Below are 24288 nucleotides of genomic sequence, written 5' to 3' on the forward strand. Positions count from 1 at the left end.
ATGTGGTGAAAATGAATGACACAAATACCATTATGGGATCTTCTAGGAGACAACCCTTTAGAAGCAAATAATCTTTTTCCTTTTAGGTTCTGCTTTGAATACACATTGAGGACAAAAAGAATTGTCAGCAGGTGTCAAGCTAGAGATAAGCAGACAGAAAAAAAATCAGAACTCTGAGAAAATCTAAAAAGCAGAGCTGTGAGTTTCAGTGACTTATACAGTTGGCAAGACATGTTTTTTTATTTAAAACTATCAATTTTTAAAATAAAAGTGATTGTCCATAATGGTTTTGGGCAAAAAAAAGAAGTACTATAAAGTTTATAGCACTATAAAGACTTAAAAATATGTTTCTGAGTATGTCGCCACCATCTTAAGCAGAAGTAGACTACCTGTGTGAGAATTAGGTATGGAAGAAGTGCAGGACTGACCCTGAAATAACGCAGTAAGGGAATGAACAACTCTCTCTGAAGCCAAAGGAATGATGCCCACCGCCATCTGAATACACTGATAAGTGTATTCAAACAACTATTTAAAGTTCAAAAATAGAAGGCCATGCTGCTACAAATCTCCAGGCTGGCTGTGCTGAAACAAGCCAGCTCTGAAGGACATGATGGCTTCAGTCATTTGCAACTCTAACCCCACAGTTATGAACTTTACATATTCAACAATGTTTGCCAAGTAAATAATCATGCATAGCATTTACTGTTCTCTACAGGTATGCACTTTTTAACAGCGTACCAAAGATGTTATTTGGGTCCCATTAGTTTCTTTGCGGAAAAAAGTGACATTACACCTACCACTTTCATGAGGGCACTGAGGTATCCTGTTTGCCTGGAGCATCCACAAATAGTCAGCACCCCACTGAAGACAAACTTTGTGGTCCTTATATGGGCGTTCAAAAGGTGGAACTGCTTCTAAAAAAGTGTAATTCTTGGCAACTGCATCCTGGTAGCCTTCATTCTGCTCAACATCATAGCTGCTAACTGATTTGTGACTAATCCATGCATATAATATCACACTGTGCACTATTATTGAGTTTCTGATGATATAATCATCTCTGTAAACCATGATGCTCGGAAATTTCAAATGTACTTGTCGAGTTCTGCTAACATAAAGGTTTTTCTCATCCTTCCATCTCCTTCTATACACTGGTACACCAGTCCTAAATTCGGAGGAAGCTACTGCTTCCAAGTTGACGATACAAGGCTTAGAACATAAATACTGAACTGAAACCTCAGAATTGTTAAGAACTTTCTTTTCTAAAATGTTTAAATGAATAAAGTCAACATAATCCATGTTTTGTTCAAACTGTGGAGTAACTGCCGTTGTCCGTAATGTCTCCTTTCCAAAGGATGGCACAAAATTCTGGAAAAAAAACCAAAACACAAAACACGTTAACCAGAGAATCTATGTTTACATGATTATTAATATACCCACAGCAATAACAGAACACTGCACAAGCAGAAGGTTTATATACCATACTTGAACTCAAAATACCAGGATTCTTTCACACAGCAAGTAGACGTGGATTACTGAAGAGCTACCATCAAGGTTTTCATGGTAACAACTCCCCTACACCAAGTTCTCAAAGTTACATATGCAAAGTTACATACAAACTATATTTACAGGGTGTGTCCTTCGGCCCTTCCCCAAGTGGAATCCGGTCCAAGATACTGACTTACAGGTCATGCTATTTACACATGCTCCTAGGATCAGGCCTAAAGAGTATATACTAAAATGTACCAGCATTTATTCATCGTATTGTTCACTTGTGCTGCCACAGTCTGATGTTTTGGTACCTTTTTAAAGTTAGCTAATTTTGTTACCTCTTATGCAGGTACCTGAAGAGCAGCGTAACAACTAAGGCAGCTCACAATGGTTTCCTGAGAAATTTTTAATTCATGTTCATAAAATGTTTAGGAGCTTATAACAGAAACATTCCTGTCCTGAAGACGGACTTAAAAATCTGAGCAGCAAGATCAGCAGGCAGCATTTGCTCAGTTTTTGCTCCCTATAGCCATGTACATTATAATGTATTTTGAGAGTGAATGCTTGGACATACACCAGGATTATCCTCCATGCTGAAGTTCTTGTCTCTAAGGCTTCAAACAGCTTCTTTTCTTTCTGCTCTGCAGTCAGTGTCCGGCTTGATGCACTGCCAAGGATACTGAGGATTACTCAGCTCAGAGGGTCAGCCACCAGCACGGCACGTCTGCCAGGTCCCCGATCCGTCTAAAATATTTAGAATTGTCACTTAGGATTGCCTAGATTGAGAAGATCTGTCTTGGGTAACTTTTAACTTTGCTAAGGTTAAACAAATCGAACTGAAATTTATCTTGGATATCTACCTTGGATTGATGGCTTTTTCACTGTAATTTCAAAATATTAAAAAGCTTTGGCCAAGTCGTTAGTACATTTCTAATGATCGGAATTACGTGTTGTGCACCTGGAGGACAAGACCTTGCCCACGATCCAATATGGGGATCAGTACAAGTCCCTAATGATAAACTATTTTGCTTTTTATTTCTTAAGAATATGTTGACAGTCCTTGAGAGCTACACTGAAAAAAAATCAAGCCAGCAAAACCTGTGAAGGTGTAAATATTAGGAAAAGTCAGCACTAAGTTTACCTATACTACTTCCTTGTTCCTATAGATGAGGATTTTGGATTTAACTATGTGATCAAATGCTATTTTTCCCCCAGATCCCTGCCTCCTTAAAGGCACAAAAGAACTCTAGGGTTGCAAGTGGAACACAACTGTGCATAGAGGAGACTATTTACCCCAAGACCTTGACTTTATTTAAGGCAGAAGCTGGATGACATAACTGAATGATTGGATTGGAAAGCTGGATATCATTGCTAGCAGCTGGGTAACTCTAGATGACTAGATTTAGTGTTCCTAGGTCTTTCTGAACTTGTCACTTAAACCACTTTCCACAAGAACAACTGAGTACTTTTTATCTTCTTGTGTCTGACAAGAGACACTGGAAGCCGGATGTGCAGTGATGCTGAACACTCACAAACAGGTGTGTAAGCACCAGGATATACACTTTGAACAAATAAAATGCTATAAAAATGCAAAACACTCCACAATGTCAGTATCTAGGCTTTCTAGAGTAACAGCTTTCCTCTCTGCCGCGTTTCCCATTCTATAAAATGAATATTGTAAAAATGATGCATACTGAAGGGGCTAAAAAAGGAGTAAGAATAGGAGGCTGGTGTCCATTGGAAAAGTTACCACCATATCATATAATAACACACATGCACAAATACTGATATAGAAATTGATGGGAGAACCTTAATTTTAATACTAATTTGAATATCTTTCAGAGCTTGACTTTACAAAGATACTACTCTTTTACATTTCCTACATAATTCTTCTTTGGTTATAGAAACCTCTAAAAGCATTGAAAACACATAGCAGCAACCACGAATTACTCTAAACCTCTTCTACTTGATGGTTATCATTCATATTTCTTACATATTTTTTTATCTTACAATAAAGAGTACTTGTAAACAGCTTAACCCTTGTGATATGGGGGCAGTGTCATGAGGAAGATGGTAATATATTATGAAAGTAATGTCATGTGGTCATCACAAAATGTAGAAGTTTACCAGGTAGACACTACAAAGCATTGTGGTACCACTGTGTGCTTATCACATACACACATCTACTGTCAAAATATACACAGCCAGCTCACAATTTTCTCAGGGTTTTATCCAACACAGAGATATGGGAGCTGGCCTCAGCAAAGACAGTTTGGGTCTGGCATAGTTCGTTAACAAAGATGCAGCAGTGTTTGAATGTGGCCATCTGACTTCCAGTGAATGGCAGAAATTTTGTGGTGGGGATCCCAAGGTAGTAAGCTCTGCAACCCAAAGCCAGTTCCTTGTAGAACAAACTCCATGATGTTCCTAGGGCACTTAAGCATGAGGTACCATGACTGCTGATGCATAAGGTTAGCTTCAGCCATGCTGGTCTTACTGCCTTTCCCTTAGTGCCTGTTCTGCTAAATGGCTCCCACAGAGTTACTCAAGAAACTCTTCTTTGTATTCTTTGGTGCCTGGGTATTAGTTGAGACACGTGCTGCAAAAATGCATGAAGCGTGTTTGGGTCTGCTAACAAACCCCAGTAAGGAGCACGGTGCAAAGACCCCTGAGCGACCCCACACCGATGCAGCCATGGCAGAGGCTGCAGACCGTAAACTCTTCCAGACCACGTCCGAGTCTGTTACCACTTGGTTGCCTCTACACAGTGCTCCCCTGCGCACTGCATAATACGCATCTTATGTAAATGTTCCTACTCAGTGAGGAACCCTAGTTCTTCCCTCACCGTTATTTCAGACAAGGCAGAGTTAATTGTGCATAATCTCTGACCAAGGAGAGCGAGGATGAAAGGATTACACAATGAGTGTGATTATGAGACTTAAATATAAAAGTTTCCCAGCACAGTAAAGAGGCCAGCTATGCTGGATTCAAAATGTTACCATAAACTATGCAGAGTTTGGCAAGACAGACATAGAGGCTTTGTTGTGTGGGGCAACTTATTCACCAAATATGTAGAAGTGTTTTTCTTAATCTTTTTCTTGAAACCTGCTGAATCTGAAGGAGTTAGCCCAAGTCATCCCATCAGATGTTGAGATACAAAATCACTGTGGGAAGCAATCACAACAATTGGTAGGAAAGCGAAAATTTTCAGTAGTGTAGTATAACAGAAATTATGAGAAACCGTTCTTTCACTTGCTGGAATAAGATCTCAGCAGGATCCCCCCTGAGTTCACCTCTGCAGAAACTCCACATAACCCTATGAAACTGCACCTGTTTGCACAAAGTCTGAAGATAACCGTAGTCCTTTACCTGTGAACACCTGCCACGTCACGCTAGATTTCAAGATGTGTGAAAAGGAGACATGCCAAAAAGGGTGTTGATCTGCTCCCAATCAGCATCAATATCGTACAGGCATACAAAGACTTTAACCGGAGTTTGTGTTTAGCAGCATAAAAGAGGAAAAAGTAGTTTAGTAGACGCCCCCAAAACGCAATTGTTCCCGTAAGCCAGTGCAGCACCATGCTCACACGTGCATCTCTAAGCAGCTGTCAAAGGCACCACCCTTCTTTCAAAGCCAGAAATGTAATGCCACCTAGGACGCAAAGCTGTTTAACACTTTGATTGAACGGCCTGACGTTCCCTAGCTCGATAAGGCAGCGTAACCCTGGGGGGCAGAGAGGGGGGAGCCGAGCCAGGCCAGACAACCGCCGGGCTGGCTCCAAGAGGCGGCCCCGGGCCCGAGCCCAGGCCGGGCGGCCGCGGCCCCCCGCGCACCCCCCCGGACACCGGCTCCGGCACCCGACCGGGGGCTGCGCCTCCCTCTCCGCCCCGCGCTTACAACCTGCAGCCCCGCACCGGCCCGGCGCGGAGCACCGCCGCGAAGCTGCGGGGTGCCGGGCAGCCCCCGCCCGCGGGGCTCGGCGCCCACTCGGGGGCCGCCGCCCGGCCCGGGCCCTCGCCGCGGCCACCATCTTCCGCCGCGACAGCGGCGGCGAGCAGGGCCGGGGTCCGGGGGCAGGCGCGGGGCCGGCCGCCACTCACCGTGAGGAGGAGGAGGAGGAGGAGGAGGAGCAGAGGGGGGTGGCGGCGGCGGGGCACGGCGGGGGGCTCAGCTGGGGGCCGCATGCTGCCGCGGAGGCGGCGGCGGCGCTGCCCAGCGCGGCCAGGAGTGCGCGACCGGCCCCGCCGACAAGGATGCGGCAGATCCGGCTTCCTGGAGGAGGGGCTGCCGCCCGGGCAGGGCAGGGCCGGGCCGGGCCGCGCCTGGCCCCGCGCCGCCGCCGCAGGTGCAGAGGGGAGCGGAGGGGGCCGGGCCGGGCGACACCCGGGGGCCGAGACCCCTGGGGGGGGGCGCCGAGCCCGCCGGCCGTGCTGTCAGGCACTTCAGCCCCCCGCGCACCCCAGTGAAAGAGGCACCGGGCAGCGTCCCGGGAGCGGCGCGCCCTGGGCGGGACCCCAGCGCCGGGCCGCGTCCTCCCTCCCGGCGGCAGCGTGGCTCGGGGGCTCCGCGGTGGCTCCCCCCGCCCTCGTCCCCACCCTCGACCCCACCCTCACGCCCCGTCTCTGCGCTGCCAGCGCGGCCGCCGGCCGGGGCAGCTCCCCGGTCCCGCTGGCGGGCGGCGCGCGGTCGCGGGGCGGCTTTAGGGCGGTAAGGCGGGGCAGGGCCTCCTCACAGCTGCCGTGCGCGGCGCGGCGGCGCCGGGGCTGCCCGCGAGGAGCCGCCGTTCGCCAGCTGAAGCGCGACAGAGCGAAGCGCGGCGGGTGAGTAAGGGCACCATCCCCGCCTCACCGGAGGGCGCCGGCTGTGTCCCGCCGCCCCGCGCGGGGGCGCTGCCCGCCGCCGCGCCGCTCCTGCCGGGCCAGGCCGGAGGGGGCTGAGTCCGCAAGTGCCTCACCGCTCCGCTTCCGGTGTGTCCCGGAAGCGGGAGCCGCATAGCTTCCGGGTTGTGGCCACCGGCGGCCATGGCGGGGCTGTCCCGCACGCTCGGTATCTTCGGCGGTTTCGTGGCCGTGGTGGGGGCGGCCTTCTACCCCATCTACTTCCGTCCGCTGCTGCTGCCGGAGGAGTACAGTGAGTCCCCGCGCCGGGGGGCGAGGCGGGGAGCGGGCCGGGGCCCGGCTGTGGCGCTGTGAGCGCGCTTGTGCCCCGGCCGGGCTGCGGGAGCGCAGGCGGGCGTGCCCGGGCTGAGGGTGTGCTGGGGGCTGCCGTGGGTCGGTGTCTGCCGAGAGGCTTTCTGCCCGCCTAAGAAATGCTTAAAAAGAAAAAAAAATAAAACTCGTAGTGCTCTTGTTTCAAGGTATTGGCCGGCACGTGATTAAGAACACCCTTCAGCTGTTCTCTGAAGTGATTAAGAGGATTTAGATGCAGTTAAAGAAGTCGTGGTCAGGGGGGTGGAACGCCTCTACCATGAGGAAAAGCTGAGAGAGTTGGGGTTGTTCAGCCTGGAGAAGAGAAGGCTCCGGGGAGACCTTATTGCGGCCTTTCAGTACTTAAAGGGGGCTTAGAAGAAAGGTGGCGGCAAACTTTTTAACAGGGCCTGTTGCGACAGGACAAGGGGGAATGGTTTTACGCTAAAAGAGGGTAGATTCAGACTAGATATAAGGAGGAAATTTTTTACAATGAGGGTGGTGAAACACTGGAACAGGTTGCCCAGAGAGGTGGTAGATGCCCCATCCCTGGGAACATTCAAGGTCAGGTTGGACGGGGCTCTGAGCAACCTGATCTAGTTGAAGATGTCCCTGCCCATGGCAGGGGGATTGGACTAGGTGACCTTTAAAGGTCCTTTTGAAACCAAACCATTCTATGATTCTATAAGTTGTTCAAGATGTTTTCCAGCCACAGTTGAAAAGTTTGACTTAAAACGTGCTAACTGTGATGACTTGCTAGAGCTGGTCTCAGTCTGCAGAGTTTTCTCTGAAACTGACTGCTGAGGAAGACCCCACTTTCCTACCAGAAACAGAAAACCCGCCAAAGCCCACAACTGACTCTGTAACCAGGGAGCTCTCGAACGCTCGAAGGCAGCTGAAGCTTCGGGTGCAAAGCCTCAGCGGCTCCAGGCGGACGCTCTGTGCCGCAGGAGTGGTAGGGGGGGCACCCGTTAGTCCTAAACTTCTGTTAACTACAGCCGAAGGAAGCAGGGAAAAGTTTGGTGTAACTAGTCTCATCCCCTCACTTCAACTTCTATAAAGCTAAGCAAGCTGCTGGCCATAATCTGAAAGTGCATGTGGTTAATCTGCTGAGACAACTGAAGAGATTTCTAGGAAGGAAGAAAGAAAAAAAAAAAAGGAAAAGGGTAACAAACTTATTGATCTTCTTGGAGGGACTTTAGCCTTGCATCAAAGCTGAAGTAAAATTTAACTTGCAAGCAAGTTTTTATTTAAGGAAGCTATGTTTGTGAAGTTGGAAACTGCCCGCAAAGATAGGTTTTTCTACTCTGTGTTCCCATTTAAAAACCATGTTCCCATTTAAAAACCATATTCTTAACTCACTTTTGCTTATGGTGCGCTTTCTAAAAACATAATATTAGAATTATGACTCAACCTTAAGGAAAGAACAGAACTAGTGGACAATGTCCTCTTTTGTACTTGTGAATTACATGAGCAAGTGTTCCCCAGCAGGTTAGGGATTTTTTTTTTAATCTCCATTTAGCACATAAGCACAATGTGCAGTTAAGCAAGTGCTTAAGCTTGCTATTTAATACCTGATTCTAAACTTTACGTATTGCCTGCTGCTCAAACTCTCCTTTGATGACACCTTTATTAATTTCCTATGTGCTTTTCTTGATGCTCATCGCTGCGGTATGAGAGAAGCACAAGCATTTGTTGTCATAATACTTCAGGCAAGAACATGGAATTTCACAGTTGTGGTACTTGAGTGGAAGTATTTTAACCTTTGAGGTACAAAGGATTTGATTTTTTGGTGTACAGTCTCGTAAGCTGTATGACAACTTCTATAGAAGCTCACATCTCCCATTGGCTTGAGTTATGGGTGAATACTCAGTATTTCTGCATTTTGGGGCACTGAGTCTGAAGTCAGACATTTGGATTAGCATCACATAGTAATCCTGCAAAAAGCAAGGATTTTAGGTCTCTGGAGTGACATTCAACTATGTAAACATGAAATGCTGTCTTTTCTTTCTTCAATCTTGTTTTTCTTATGTATCTCCCAAATTCTACACAAATGAGGCACAATACATTCGGGAGGAAGACTTTTCTGCACAATTCTCGCACATCTTCAGAGGAGTTCCTAGCAGTTTAACAAATAAAATGGAAGATACTTGGAAAAACTGTATGTAATCAAATTGTTAATATGTACCTTAAGTTGTGCACACAGGATTTGACTTAATTTCATACAGAAGTGCTATCATTTTATAGGTTTTTAGTACGTCAGTTTGTGGCCTTGATATTTCTAATATTTTCCTGTCTGTAACTAGCTTTAAAAAAGACTACTTCCTCATATGAATCACGTAGTTTAGTGACAGTGTTGAAACTTTGAGGTCTTCAGCACAGACCTCTTGCACTTGGATTAATTAAAACAGTGGGTTGACAGTTGCTATTTGGATTGATATTGGGGCATTTTCACAGTAGATTTCGTGATTTTGCTGAACTGTGAGACTCAGCTCCTACCCCATCGTGTGAGGTGGTTGTCCTCTCATCAAGACTGGCTTTTCCTCATGGTCTTTTTTTTGGCTTACCTGTTTTCCAGGTTGTTTCCAGGCCCCACCCCAGTCTCCCTATTGACTGTTCCATATTTCTCATCTGTTACTTCTCTGCACTCATTTCTTTGCCTGACCAGTTAACAGCTCTTTGTGTTCACCTCAAGTGTGTTTCCAGACCTCTCAGATTGATTCCCATTTGGTCTCTGCCTCTCTTCCAATCTTAGTCTCCACCTAAGACTAAATATCTTTTTTTTTCCTCGATGTCCTAGAATAAGTCTGATTCCTTGCCCTAATTTATTCTGTTTTCTCTGTCTGGGTTTTGTACCTTTTCCTTTGAAATTAGACAGTTCCCTGAGATTTTGTCTGCTAAAAAGGATGGAACAGCAATTACCATGCTCAGTGAACAGAACTAGAGAAGCTGGATCTGCCTCTAGCTCCCGCCCCCTTGCAAGTAGAATCAAATAATTGTGATATGCCTGCTAGCCTCTGCTAGCATTAGGCTTGTAACTAATAACATGTAGTGCCTGTGCATTCTCAGTAGGATAGGATGCTGAAAAGTTTCAGTTTTAAGGTGAACTTAGTTCTAAGCTTCCCCTGAGAATGTGCACCCTACAATTTTTTAAAGGCTTAAAAAGTTCTGTGCTAAGGGCAAAAGGCTAATTCAGCTGAGCTTTGACTTTCTGCTTCAAAGTACCACAGTGGTAAAGCACTTAACTGGTAGGGAAAAAAAAGGAGGGGCATTTGATAAGGGGAAATAACATAGTTTTGTCCATTGTTCTTCTTGGAAGTGGTTGAATCTTTCAAACAAAAAAGAAAAGCCTGAGACAGGTCCATTGTATGGAAAATATCCCTCCGATACTTCATTTCACAAAGTTTACAAGCAGTAATTTTGTAGATGCTGTCATGAAATCTACTTGTGATAAGATGCAAGATCTTTCAGGGCCTGAAAATGGGCATCACTGATTCTGGAAAGCATAAATCTTTTGAAGAGTTTTACATTGAGCATATGAGTGATAGCTCCTAAAAGTACTAGTCATTCCTTAAGTGATGGGATCATGGCAAGTATTTTGGCATCTTGTATTAAACAGTAGTCATTACTTTAAGATGATTATCTTATTGTTTGTAATCTCTCAAAACAGACTAGCTGTTAGTTTCTTAGTGAAGTGTGAATACTACATTCGCATTGTGTAGGTGGATACTCACCAGAATTTTACTGTGTAGCATCCAGAATGAATAAAATTTTCAATATTATTTTATTGAGTGCAGTCAAGATGTCTGGTATTTTCCTTTTTTTTTAGTAGTGTCCTTTCTGTTCTCTTTTCCAGAGAAAGAACAGTCAATAAACCGAGCTGGTATTGTTCAAGAGGATATTCAGCCTGCAGGTATACTTGATTCATGTATTTGCATTGGTTGTTTCAAAGACCTTCTTGAAGTAAGACCTGAATATTTATATGGATTTAAATAATACAGTGAAGAATACTTTCAAAGAATACAGTTATAATAAACTTACCATGAAAATATTTTTCAGGCTAATTCTTCACTTGAAAATTATGGATTTAATGAAACTTGTTTTAAATTGACTTAACAGACTCTCTACAACTTACTTGGTCAGTTATCTTCACACTTTCCTAAATAGATGCCAGTTTCCACACCAGAAATTAAGAAATTCTGAACCAGCTCAGAGCAAACAAGAACCATGGGTGGGCTGAGCTCTAGCTGTAAAAGATACACTATTGCACCCTGGTTCTGTGGAATGCTGCTTTACAACTCAGCTGAAACACAATTTATGAGCGCTTTGTCACTACCTTCCAGCCTTGTGGGTGGAGAGGTAAGGCAGAAATCCACAACACGTAAAGGAAAACTTGGAATGCAGTGCTAATAGCTTTTTGATCCCTACTGTTGCCAGTAGAAGGTGTAGAAAAAGCATATGAGGGGAATAAAAATTCACGTATGGCAGACCATCCTTGATAGTTCATTGTTTCATAGGTAATGGACCTGGCTATTCATTATGCAAGGTTGGCACTTCTCATTTAAAGACATGAGAATGCTTGTCTTGATGAAACAGTTCATATCTGAGTATGTTAAACTTACTCCTATTTTTAGAAAAGCCTAATATCAGCAGCAAGGGAAAACCAAATAGGATTAATGCCATGTCCTTAGTACACATATCAGTTAAATCATCAGTGCAGGAATTACTTTCCAGGAAAATGGTGAAATGCTGAAGAGGAGTAGGAAGGGTATTGTGAAATAGAAGTCTGGTAAACGTGCCTTTTGTTATGAAATGTTGAAAAGGACTGGACTGGCTCATTTATCCAAGATGCAGGTACTTGATGACCAGTTCTCCTCAGTATAACTTTTTCATGTAAATTTAGCTGCTGATGAGAAGTTATGAGATCCACTAGTTGAAAGTGAAATCTAGACAAATTCAAGTGCAAAGTGCAATTCTAGATGATTGTTCCAACAATATTATAACACCTGACCTATGGGTGTGATAGATTTTTCCATTATCTGAAGCTTAAGATCAAGATGAGGTTGTCTTTCTAAATATTTTTGCAAGCTTAAGCAGAGTTGTGAGTTCAGTGCAGAAATTGTTAGGTTCTTTCATTGTTTCGTACACAAGGCTGGAGTAGTAGACCAATTATTTTTTTTTTTTCTCCAACAGTCTAGTTATGAACTGCTGGTATTCTCATATTTGATTTGTAGGGTTAAAAGTGTGGTCTGATCCATTTGGAAGAAATTAATGTTGCCGGCTGGGTGTATTGCAAGGCAAAACTGAAGATGGACATCTTCAGCTGTTTCTTCTTTCACTGAAGTGTGTCTTTGGGTATCGCTGGAGAAGAATTCTGAATATGCTGTGTGGGCACGTGAGGAGCAACAAACGCTACTGGTTGGAATCCCAAGAGATAAAAACATGCTAGTTTTGACAGAGGATGCTGGGGCATAGTGCACAGACTGTTAGAGAGCTGAATGATTCTTGAGTTTAGAAGTGAAATATTTATTTCCTTGAGAAAAGGGAAGAGGAATTATTTTTGTGGTTAATCTGTAAATACTTGTAGAATAAATTATGAATAGAATAAATCATGCAGATCGCTGCAGTTTCCTCCCCAGTTTGAGAATTACTTTTTGTGGTTTTATTATGAAAACGTGATAGAAGTATATACCAAGAGAGATCAGTGCAGAACATATAACATGGTGAGTGTAAATTTGTACATTAAAATTTCTTCCTTTTAAACCAATGCGTATTTTTTTCATTTGTTTTGCAAGTAGTTGTGGCTGGTTAACCTTGGCCAACTGCCAAGTGCCCACCCAGCCACTCTCTCACTCCCGCTCCTGAACAGAACGGGGGGTCGAAAATAGGAGGACAAAGCTCATGGGTCTGGATAAACACAGGGAGATTGCATACCAGTTACTGTTGCAGGCAAAAGGACTCAACTTGGGGAAAATTAATGTAGTTTATTGCCAATTAAAATAGATTTGGATAGTGAGAAACAAAAAACAAAAATTAAAATAACACCTTCCCACCGCTCCCTTTTTCCAGGATCAGCTTTACTATTGAAGTGGACTATTCAACAGTCCTCTATTTCCTCCTGCCCTGGTCCCCTGAGCGGTAGATGGGGGTTATGGTCGGTTTGTAACAGTTGTTCTTCTGCTCCTTCCTGTTCACACTTTTCCTCTGCTCCTGTATGGGCATTTCATGAACTGCAATTCCTTCAGGAAATAGCCAACTGCTCCGGTGTGGGCTCTTCCCTAGGCTGCAGTGTGGATATCTGCTCCAATGTGGTGTTCTCCACTGGCTGCAGGGGAATCTCTGCTCTGTGCCTGGAGCACGTCCTCCCCCTCCTTCTTTTCTGACCTTGGTGTTCATACTGCTATTCCTCACTTTTTTCCCCTCATTCCTCTGCTTTTCTGGTGCCACCCGCTTGGCTGCTGGGCTGAGCTGTGTCTTGCAGTGGGTCCTTTGTGGAGCCAGCTGGAACTGCCTGTGGCTGGCATGGGGCGACTCCTGCAGCCCGCCTTCCTTCCTGCCAAAGCCTTGACCAGTACACCTGATACAGGAGGCTAACACCAAATGTTGGGATAGAAAAGCAGATACTTTAAAGAATCTTTTTTAAAAAGCACTTTTTCATGGTGAGCATAATGATCATTAGAACAGGCGAGTAAAGGATTGCCTCTACTGAAAATCTTGACCCAAATTGGATGTCTGGCTTAATAATAGGTTCTGAATAAACTGTGTGATTTCAGATTTCGAAAGAAAGAAAACAGTCTATAAGCTACAGTTCAGTCTATAACCTAACCAATATTGATCTTGAGTGCAGGTGTAGCATGTACATCTAACTTTAATATAGTATCTCCTTTTCTTGATTTATTTTTAGCGCTTCATTACGGCACACAACATTTTAAAGACTGTTGCAGGATCATATATGTTATGAAGAATGTGCAGTGAGTGTTATTTTTAAAGTTAGCAGATGTTAGTTTGTTATTTTTTTCAGACATCACATCTGTTTTAAGATAGGTGAAAGACTCGATGTTTACAGTGTTCTTTTCCACACCGCCATTCTGTTACTTGCTATTCCTTTTCTACCTGTTGTTGTCATTCCCTTCCCACTCAGACATGTTTCCTCTTCTGAGTTTATACTTTTTTTTTAGTCTCCTATTATCACTGTAAGCATTACAGTTTTTTCGGTTTGCTTGCTGGGAAAATGTGACCATATTTGATTCCTTTGAATTATCAGGTGATTTCACATGATGGCTAACGTCAGAGTGAGTGTACGCATTCACTGTAGGGATGTTGACACATGATTGCTCTGGCATTTGCCAGTTGCCTGGAGACTTGCCTGAGACTCAAGTGAGAAGTCCTGATCCTGCAGCTGGCTTTCTGGCTTTGTGACAATGCTTGGTTCTGCTCGTGGACACTGGACATAAGCCTCTCCTCCTAGCTACCCAGTAACAGGTGAAGTTGAGTATAGCAAATTGTGCTCCCCAGGACTCTTTCCTTATCTTGCTCTGGAAGTAAGAGTTTTTGCCACTTTTATAGCCTCCAACAACTATTATTTTTCAACACAATAACACAAATATGTTAGATGTGTTTATAATTATGCATAACTTTATATAATTATTAGGAGGGACTAGTCTGCCTTTTGCAGAGGAATGGATTTGCTAGTTTTGGTCCACCTGTTCTTTATTCTGATAGAAGGGTTGGGACAAAACATTTGATAAAAATGCCTTCTTAAAATGTTTTTAAAACAGTTATCATATCTATTCTATAATATGAATGCATTTTGCTTATTTATTCTAGCTGGAATATGAACAGCAAGTACAACTTCAGTCTTTGGAGGACTGGAGAAAAGTTTTACACAGTGCTTTGACATCCCAACAGAAGAATATGGTTGTACTAAGTTTAGACCTGCTGTTGTATGCTGATAAATTCTGACATTATTAAAACTTGTGCCATGATGAGCGAATCTGGCGTTTTGGTCTAAACGCAGCTTAGTTTTGAAGCATTGTAGACTGTTGATGATGCAATGAAACCCTCAAGCACAAACACTTCAGGAGGAGTAAATATGGCAAAAGATATTGGCAAATTGCCAGATTACACACATGAGCAAGAAAAATGGGGTTTTCTTGCTGAATATTGTACTTCGTTTATTGAGATTGTTCCCACTGATGAGAGGGGATTTTTTTTTTCTCTAATACTCAAAGCACATTGAATAGCCTCAACTGACTGTCGCAAATTTTACTGTACATATGCCCTCCCATAAAAAGTCCAGAAAAAAAAGCAGTTCTCTTGATTTGCAGTTTTCTAAACCAAAATAAATCATGTATTTTCCCTTCTTGCAGTCTAGCAATAATTAACTACTCATTTTCTCAGTACTGTGTACACTCCTACTGACCTTCTTCATGTTAACATGCAGACACAGCAGTAAATGAAAAGCTGCATTGGCTTTTTCTGTGGTGTCACACAGCCCAAATAGTGTGTTTGCTAGTGGAAGGAAGTTATTTTCCAGCTTCTGAGAAAGTGCTGCAGAATATACACTGTTTCCATGTGGACAATGTACAACAGGAGAGAGCAAATGTATAACAGGAGAGAGCAAGTGCAGGTCAAAACATTAAAACTCTCATTTTCACATATTAGTCTATGATCCGAGGTGTATTTGTGCATAGTGCAGACTGTGTGCAGAAAACTCACCTGCTTTTTACAATACTAATGTTTTTTTAGAAGATCTCCAAATCTAAGTATAAGTTTCAACATGTAAGTTGAAATACAACCCAATATGAATGTTACCACAGTTGCACAAAAAAGCAGAAAATTGGTCAGCTTTTGTACTGGCCCAGGTGCCTCAGCAATTTTCTGAGACTCAGCAGTTTTCAGTATTTTGACTTGCCACTTCCCTTGTCTTCTGTAACAATGGGTCCTCCATTCTGACCTTTGCATGCCAAAAAAAGTAGCTAAAAGTCTTCTAAGAGAGCTACAAGTACTGAGCAGGGAAAGCTGGGTGGCAGTTAAAGGAGGCAAGGAAGAACTGGAGGTACTGCAGGGGAAAGAGTGTTCCTCCTGTAGCTCTGGAGGAACACCTTGGAGGTAGGGTGGTGGATATGAAGAGAAGACAGGGCACACTGGTCAGTTGAATGGGCAGGAGCATGAGGGACATAGGACATAGTTGGAATACAGCCTTCATAGGCTCTGCTACTCACAGAGCAAATTGGGATAGCTCTTTACCTCTTTTTCTGTTTCCTCCCTAGCAGATCAGAGGTAAACATTTCTAAAGAAAGTTCCTAGTCAAGAAAAGGAGGCTATCATGAGAAGAGAGCATTGAAGGAGAAATGATATAACTATCCTTCATTCTAGCCTACCTTGAGAGGTCAGAAATCATAGAATAACTTGGGTTGGAAGGGACCTCATGCTGAAAAGTATCTTTCAGGCCCAGGTCACGGGAAAAGGTGCCTCCTTCGCCATCAGCTTCTTCCTGTAATTCAGTACAGTGAATATCAGCAATACCAATCAGGGTAGAGGAGGAAGGTACTCCCATTGCTTCAGCAGAAGTTCCTGTAGGAGGAGTCCTTCTCCTCAGCCACCCATTCACTCCCAGAACTGGATGGCTCAGGCACAGTTTAGGAATGTATTTAGTCTTCCACCCTGGATGAAGAGAAACCACTGTGGATATTAACCAGAAGCATTTGCTCCCTGGTCTATTATCTGTGACTTTTGGGGTGTCAGTGACTGCAATAGGCCAGCTCTAGATCCAGATCTCCTCCCATCTACAGGTAAGAGGAAGGTTCATGCAAGAACTCTAATTTGTGCCATTACTGGCTGAACAGCACCATTAGGAGTCCTCTGAAGCCTGGAAAGCAGGTAGTCTTAGTAACAGAATCTTCACTGTCTGCTTGTAGCTTCCTCTGAAATGAGCTCCATTCCCCTGATCCTTCTTACAGTGATCCTGTGTGTGGCTAACACAGGCTTGCTGGATGTCCCATATAACAAAGAATTTCTCATAGTTCACTCCAAAATCCCATGTCCTACATTAAGAACTTTTGGGGTATTCTCCCTGCATTTTCTGTGTGTTTTTAATATGGTTTATGTGATTTTGTGGCCTCTGCTGCCTGCTCCCTGCCTACCTCTCTCTGCCTCTGGATCAAAGCAACGATGCCAGCAGCACCACTAGCTGAAGGAGCCTGTAAGGAGCTGAGGATGCAAGGGAGACATTCCCATACATGAAGTCTACTAATGTGTCAGAATTCCTCCTAGTTGTTTTCAGCTGACAAGCTTTTGGTTCATAGCAAAAACTCTTGTTATTATTCCCTGTTGCGCTTAACACAGTTAAATTTTGTCCCGTAGCTACTATTCCAGCTATTCTTTTGCACTGACATTGCCTCCCAAGTTGTTTAATCAGAACATTTCATTAGTATATTGCTATTTTTGTGCCAAACAATTATGTTAAATTTGTCCCGGGACAGTTCTTTGAGCAACGCCACCAGTAAAATCCCTCCAGGCCAATGAACTTCCCCTTTGTCATTTCCGCTTTAGCTACTTCCATGCTTGACTTACAATTCTTGCAGCTACTAATTGTTTCCCACGTGACATCGTTCCAAATGCTTTGCTGAAGTCCAGATGGAATATATCCCCTGAATTTTTGTCATGTTGACAAGCTGGTTACCCTATTAAGTAGCAAGATTAATACTCTGACATATTCTACTTTGGGAATTTTCATTTGTGTCCCCATTCTTCGTTACTTCAGAGTTTGCCATGATTCTTGTGTGCTCTTCTGGAAAGAGTAACAGCTAGGTAGATGTTTTCCAAAAGAAGTCCCAGAAGTACCCAGACATCCTCATACTCCTTCTGTCTGGATGCACCTAAACACCAAGAGATGACCTGCCTCTCCAGCCTAGGCAGAAAGGAGAGGTGTTTGCTGCTGTTGGTTCCTTTCAAAAGTTCAGAAGTTTATATTCATCGTGCCTCTGTGTCATCGATTACTGGCTCATAAGAACCAGGCCCAGCTAATAAAAATTGCTGTGAATATAGTACAAGAACACAAGGCTGCTTTTGTTCAGTCAGAAAAACCATCACTCATCAAACTCACAGGAGAGTAAGGACAGTTAGCAAGCCTTATTGACAAAATGTGATTAAGTGAATTGTCACATCTGCATTCATTAGCAAAATTATTCAGGGGGGTGCAAAAGAATTTACACCTGATTCTGGTTTCCACAGGTCATTGGGTGCATATCACTTAGAAAGGCTCCTGACAAGGCAGGTATGACATCCAGATAATGACTGCTTTCAAGAAGATAAGAAGTTTCCCTTTGCTTCAATCCTTTGGAATCACCGAAGAGATACAGAAAAAGGTAAAAATATAATATTTCAATTGTGCCAATGGTTTTAGTGGAATGATGCTTATGGCACTTTGTGATTCTTTGTAACTGTCACATCCTTTGGGAACTACCTGGAATATGATCTGTATGCTCTATTTGATCCTAGAAATTCTAAAGATTACTTACTTTATCCAATTTCATGCCCTATTTACAGTCAGTCACTTCGCCCCACCCTTTTCCAGGAATCTTCTCATGACGGCATGTTCTAGCTAAAGTTCTGATCATCTCTGAGTCTCAGAAGAGTGGAAGATACTTTATTCCTGTTATTTTCTGTCTTCCAAGATAAAATAAGTTTGCATGCTACTCTCTGTTGAGACTATCATGAATCTTCTTGTATCATCGTAGAAAACATCACAGCGATACTTTATATAAAGTAATGAAGGAAGGACCACATCCACTTAAATTTGCAGAGGCTGGGCATCTGGGGAATTACTATATTTAATGCAATGTTGCTTCATCTATTTGCTGTTGTGACAGGGAGTTTTTGAAGAGGAATTATGCGTAGGAAAGGACCCAAGACATTCCTTGGGCAGGAACACATGCCATTGACTGGATTTATCTGTCTTGCCAGGAGGCTTCATTCAGCCTGCAATATTTTTAGGGAAGTGGAGAGTCATGGTGAAGTCTCAGTCTTTATCTGAGTAGGGCCTGTCCAATGAACACGCTCATTACGTGTTGATAGTGCAAAGAAAAGCTAGAGAGCTGTATTTGCTTTTCCCACCACAGATGAGTGGTAACCAGCAGTTACTGCCTAGCGAGAGCGTGGATGGAATGGGCTTTCGAAGAGGTGTTTGCACTGCCAGGAGAGGTGAGGAGCTATTTCTGGGCGAACTGGCCAGCCATGCTCCCTTTTGAAGCCTCACTGGCAGGATGGCCTTGGCAGCTGGAAGGCAGCCATGCAGTGGGCCACGAGCGATAATCACACCTCTCTCCACCCAGCAAAGCAAGAGCCACAGTCACAGTTGTGCAAATTCCTTTTACTCACCAGCAAAAGAATGGGGGCTGCTCAGCCCAGTCCAGGACAAGAGAACCATCCCTCCAACACACCTCAAACTGTCCAAGCCGTCTATTGATCTTCAGCCTAGGCAGTATTCCTATTTCTCTAAAGGAGGGCTACTACCATTTGGAAGCCCTCTACGCAAACTCTTTCCAAACACTCCTCTTGGGCTGGAAGTCATTTTAGATTTGCCAGCTGGGACTCAGCCCCTGGGCTGATTCCAGTACCTGAGCCTAGTTTTATGTCAGAGTGAGCTGGCTGATCCTGTGGGATGTTGCACTGTGCCCTGACGCAGGTGGTGCTTGGAAAGGTGCTGCTGGACTTCTGCAAGGAGGTGGAAAGTGACAGTGTCAAAGCCAAGTGGTGGCAAAGCAGTGATTTCCAGCGCCTTCTGATGTTTATTTCCTGGTGAGTGAGTGGCATGTTTAAGAATATTCTTAATGCTTGTGGTGGTAGCAAGAAGTGATATACTAGTTACTTTGCCTATTCCTTTTGTTCTGAATTTTAGAATATCTGTGACTAAAGTTATAGTTACCCCTGCACCCCAGAAGAACCCCCAAAACAGAGACTAATCAACTGGATAATTGCCCACTCCTAAGTGTCTGAATGTAAAATGAAACTTTTGGTTTAGTATTTTCTGTGCTGCTTATTTTCCAGTGAAAGCAAATTGCCTTTTGATATAAAATAGATGATTCAGTCTCTAGGGAACCCTGTCTTTGTATTCTTCTTGTGCATTATTATTAAAAAAAACCCCAACCAGTAGCCTGAGTGATCACAGCTGAAGCATGCAGACTTTGTTCCCAGGAAAAAGGTAAAAAGGAAGAAAAATTGCATTCAATTCTGTTATGTAACCAAGAAAATAAATTCTTTCAGAGAAGAATAGTGCTAGATTTTCCCCCTCAAAGGTATTGTATATAACTAACATAATTAATTATTCACAACCAGGAACAAGGATGTTTGATTCACCTTGTTATAAAAAAAAAAAGGGTCCTCAATCTGTTGAGTGCCATGCAAACAGCAATTGAAGATTGTTGCTGAACATGGATAATGGGGCAGAGATTGTGGAGTTACGGGATGAGGAGGATTGTCTCACATACATTGATAGCAACAGAAGAAGCAAGACTGAATGGTTTATCTGCAGTTGTGGTCGTAGCTTTCAGTTAAAATCTGGTTTGTATTCAAAGCTCTCGCCAAACATTTGCTCTTGCCAGTTTCTGGATTATTTATCAGCTCGGATTGACATAATAAGCTTTGGGTCCGTGATGTAAATCAGATGTCTAAATCTGGCTTCGTATAGGGAACAGAGTGGGTTTCCCAGACTAACAAGCCAGAACTTGGCCTGTCAAAGGTATCTGTCATGAGGGACTAGAGAATTAATGAAGTCTGACCCTTTTCTGTGGAGGCCGCTTTTGAGAGCAATACTACTCTGTGGCTAGTAAAACTGGGCCGGCATCCTCTCAGCATCTCTCCTCAGCAGGGTCGCCTGTTTCACAACTACCTATTATGGCTCCTTTTCCAGCAGCTTCCACCCAACCAGCTGGTCTCAGTGGGTCCCCCCAGCAGGGGTGAAGTCCCCCTTCAACAGGGTTGAAGCTTTTGCTCTGGGGGTGGCTGCTTGGGGAGCTAAGCGCCCTGCATCCTCAGAGGAGGGAGGAAGCCTGAGCTGTTGGGAGGTATGTTTCTCTGGGTGGGTCTTCATGCGTGGGGAGTTGTGCGTAATTCACAAGCCCAGGCACAGCTGGCACCTGTTTTCTCAGGTGTAAATTCTGGCCCTTCTTCCATCACTCAGTGTTTTATAGGCTGAAGAATTGAAATACTCTTAAGTTGTGCTACTGGCCCCATGCAGCTGAGGAATTACTGAGGAAGCCAGGCATGCTTAGCTACAGGACTCCCAAAGCACCTGGCCTTGAGGAAGCCAGCTTACACTGCAAGCAGTTCTGGGCACTGCCCGTAGTTCACATCTCTGTGCACCGTCCTGGGTGACACCTTAGCCATCAGCTGTTTCCTTCCCCTGCTGTCTAGTGCAAGTATGCCAGGTGGTTGCGTGCCTGTGGGGAATGTCCCAGCAGGCTTGTGATGCTCAGAGAACTTGGGGAGGTAGCCCTCAGGGCTTGTCTTCAGTGACTTTCCTCACAGACACTTCTGGACATTGTCAGTGTTTCTTCTACCCCAGTCTGTGGGTAGCTGAGGTGCTAGCTATTACATGCTTCATCTGAGAAATCTCTTGGCCATTTTTGTGACCTCTCTAGGGGTGTCAGCTAGAAATGCTGGATCCCAGCTTACACTGCAGTTGTGAGGCTGTGCAAGCATTTGCTCCAAGGCACTATCATCCATTGTTTTTTCCATTATAGAGTCTTGGACTCTAGTGATTTCAGAAACATTTGACCATACTCTTAAGACAAATAACTCTGCCCAAAATATACTTCTGGGAGGAGACTAAGCAAACCTTTTGTGATGATCTTCAGAGTAGTGCATGTGCTTTATATGCTCATGTACAACACATCACTTGGTATACCAGGAGATCTAGATCTACTGCCAATGATTTCTTTCCTTGCCTGCTATAAAAATGATACATTTAAAAGTAGTCATAGTTGCTTCTCAGGCTTTATCACTTGAGATGAATGAGCCTCAGTGGGGATGCTGTTCTTCCTCCTCCTTTACAGTCTCTTCCATGCTGTGGCTGGTTTATTCGCACAGAGTTTGCTGGGTATCTACAGTCATAGCTCCTTAAGATAGATGGTCGCACTTGTGCTTTGCCACCTGTGCTTCCTGAAGACAATGTTGGGCTCTGCTTGCTGAGAATGATGGTTCCTCATTCTCTGTTGTGGTTGTGACAATAACTCCTCTGTGAACTTTCATGCCTAGACCAAGATAGACATGCTGATAGTTTATTCCCATCTCTGCTTAGACTTTTCAAGATATGGCAGTCCTTTGGGCAGGAAACTTGTGCGTCATGCCGAAGTGTAGTTACTTGCATACTGAGTATCTGCCTAAGCAAACTGTCATAGGCTTGCTGGAGTCATGTGGAGAGAGCATGGTTGTGTATAAGATCTCATAGTAAATCAGCTTGCGGGTATATTGGGTTACCTGGCAGGCAGCTTGCTGCCAGGTTTTTTGGCAGCCTTTCTGTTGGCTGCAGCTTCTCTCTAGGCACATCTGATCGGACCTGCAACCAGCATGGGAGTCGTGGAGCAGCGGGATGTTACAGTATGAACACGGGTGCTGCCCTCAAAGAACATGGATGAGAGTGAGGCATGTGCTCAAAGCAAGACATCCAACAAGTCAACCTACCTGGGGTAGGTTAAAAGGCCTCTTCAAGTCAACTCAAACTTCAGATTTTCACTCTAGACTCCAGCCTGTCCCTGAAGGAACAGACCCCCTTCAGAGGGATGCATGCACTGCATACAGTGATGGAAAATATAAGATCAACAGGCCTTTAATAAATTGGACTTGCTATTTAGTAAATAAATACTTTTTAAAAAAAATCCCTAAGAAGCCATGGTAACCTTGTGATGACCTTACTGAGCTGCAATGCATATGGCTGCTTTGTGACAAGGGTTTGGCAGATTGCTATTTTATAGCATTAAATGACCTTAGACCACTTCAGAACAAAAGAAGGCATATTTATTTAATTTTTCATGGTTAACAAGCCAGTGTTACTGAACAGGCTGTCCTAGTATTTTCTTTGAAAATAATGTATTTTCAGAATGAAAGAAGTCATTACCCTATTCCTGCCATGATAAACAAACAGTCCTAGGCTCCAATTCGGCAAAGCAGTTATGTGCGTACTGAAATGCTACTGTCAATGGCATTTACGTGTCTGTTTAAAGTTAGAAATGAGAACTTGAGAATTGAGCTGAATTGGGGCCTCGGTGGTGATGCTTTTAATTGTAGTGTAAATCCAGTCTTCCCATTGACCAGTAGATGGGGCAAGTGAGCCTCCTTATAGTTATGGTCAAGATTTTTCTGAATGCAAGGTTAAAATGTAGCTCTCGTGGGCTCTTAGGTCAACAGTCTAGTTTGAAGGCTCTTTACCTTTGTACTGTAAGGGTAAATTACGTACTTTGACGCAACTGGACTATTTTCTTTACAAACATGTGTCGTAAACAATTGTTCTGTTCCTTGAAATTCTGAGATTTAAAATTATGTTCCTTTCTTTACACAGGGATGGAAACAAATCTTTTGAAGGTTTTGTTGTGCAAAGATATGGAACGAGTGATCCCTCCCCAAAACTAGCCAATAGTTAGGTGTTTACAACACTCATGGGGATGCAAAGGATCCAAGTTGTAGTCCCTGGTAGTCTTCCATGGGCCTGTAGAGTGTACCAATGACAAGATCAACCTTACCTGCCTTTGGGTCATCTTCTCCAATTCTCTCCTCCAAAAGCTGCTGTCACTTTTATAGGTTTATCGATGCACCAGACTTGTACAGACTACATGAATGACCACAGTTGCTGGCCACAGTTGCTTTCTGCCCACGCTTCTGGCTTCCTGTTCACACTTCACATGATGTACTTATCCAAAGAGAGGCTGGCTCTCAAAATAAGTCAGTCCCTGAATACTGCCTGTTATAAGGAATAAAAGCTTTTTCTTAAACATGTAGGAACGTGAAGTCCTCAGTTTTCCTTTAGCCACTATCACACTTCTGCTTGTTCTTCTACATGTTAGCTACCTAAGCATGCTCTGCTTCGTCCCCACTCCTTGGAGCTCAGCTTGGTAGTGTGAGTCCTGGAGCTGGTTGTGTTGTTGCAGGCAATGTGGTGCAGGTGCAAGAACCATTTGCTGCCTTACACTGAGGCAAACAACTCCAGTGAAATTGGCCTTCTGTGAGGTAGGAGCTTCCGCAGGTGCAGAGCCCAGTGATGGTAGGGAGCTTCTGCTTGTCCCATAGATGAGATATCATTGTTTAGCTAGTTGGGTGTACCTTGCCCTTGTGGAAGCAGCTCCCACTGTTCAGCCATGAATAAAAGGTAATGATATATCTATACTGTTTTATTTTAGAGTGGGATAAGCTTCTTGAGATAGTTCGGTGGAGGAGTGAAGAAACCTGTGTCTATATTAAACTGAATAGGCCAGAAAAATACAACATGTTAACATAAAACAAAACAGCTTGGCTAAATATTTAAAAAAAAAAAACAAAACAAAAAACAAACAAAACCCACACCAAAAAACCCAACTCTTTCTCCTCAAACTTTCAAAAACTGAAACAAGGGGAAGAGAT

At 43.8% G+C, this 24288-nt stretch overlaps 2 protein-coding genes across 10 annotated transcripts in view; one reads left to right on the forward strand and one right to left on the reverse strand.

Annotated features, from left to right (window-relative positions):
* SEL1L3 (SEL1L family member 3) overlaps nt 1-5752 on the reverse strand; it is a 37879-nt gene extending 32127 nt beyond the window's left edge. The window contains exons 1-2 of one of the 2 annotated variants that reach the window (XM_075148874.1): nt 5590-5752; nt 798-1365 (exon numbers count right to left, since the gene is read on the reverse strand). In XM_075148874.1, coding sequence (XP_075004975.1) covers nt 798-1365; nt 5590-5673 — 652 coding nt within the window. In that variant the 5' untranslated portion in view covers nt 5674-5752. Of the gene's footprint in view, nt 1-797; nt 1366-2062; nt 2198-5589 lie in introns of those variants that run through there. The other variant, XM_075148875.1, reaches the window with a different exon arrangement.
* A 649-nt stretch (nt 5753-6401) lies between these two features.
* On the forward strand, nt 6402-23223 carry SMIM20 (small integral membrane protein 20). Of its 8 annotated transcripts, XR_012673473.1 has the most exons (5): nt 6402-6619; nt 9550-9653; nt 10532-10588; nt 17911-18044; nt 19364-23223. XR_012673473.1 is itself a non-coding variant. In XM_075148881.1 (4 exons), the coding sequence occupies exons 1-3, from the start codon at nt 6511-6513 to the stop codon at nt 10547-10549; spliced, it is 231 nt and encodes a 76-aa protein (XP_075004982.1). In that variant the 5' UTR covers nt 6402-6510; the 3' UTR covers nt 10550-10588; nt 11869-12438. The 8 variants fall into 8 exon arrangements, 4 of the variants coding, with proteins under 4 accessions (XP_075004982.1, XP_075004981.1, XP_075004984.1 ...); XM_075148881.1 differs by lacking the exons at nt 17911-18044; nt 19364-23223 and adding an exon at nt 11869-12438; XR_012673475.1 differs by lacking the exons at nt 9550-9653; nt 17911-18044; nt 19364-23223 and adding exons at nt 8734-8836; nt 11910-12438 and having other exon boundaries at nt 6410-6619.
* The last annotated feature ends 1065 nt before the right edge of the window (nt 23224-24288 follow it).

This window comes from Calonectris borealis, chromosome 4 (genome assembly GCF_964195595.1).
Source record: "Calonectris borealis chromosome 4, bCalBor7.hap1.2, whole genome shotgun sequence".
Taxonomy (NCBI): Eukaryota; Metazoa; Chordata; class Aves; order Procellariiformes; family Procellariidae; genus Calonectris; species Calonectris borealis.

Coding starts and splice junctions, on each gene's coding strand:
- SMIM20 (XM_075148881.1), top strand. CDS start 6,511: ATGGCGGGGCTGTCCCGCACGCTCGGTATCTTCGGCGGTTTCGTGGCC. Junction 6,620..9,549: donor GCTGCTGCCGGAGGAGTACA/GTGAGTCCCCGC, acceptor CTTTGAAATTAG/ACAGTTCCCTGAGATTTTGT.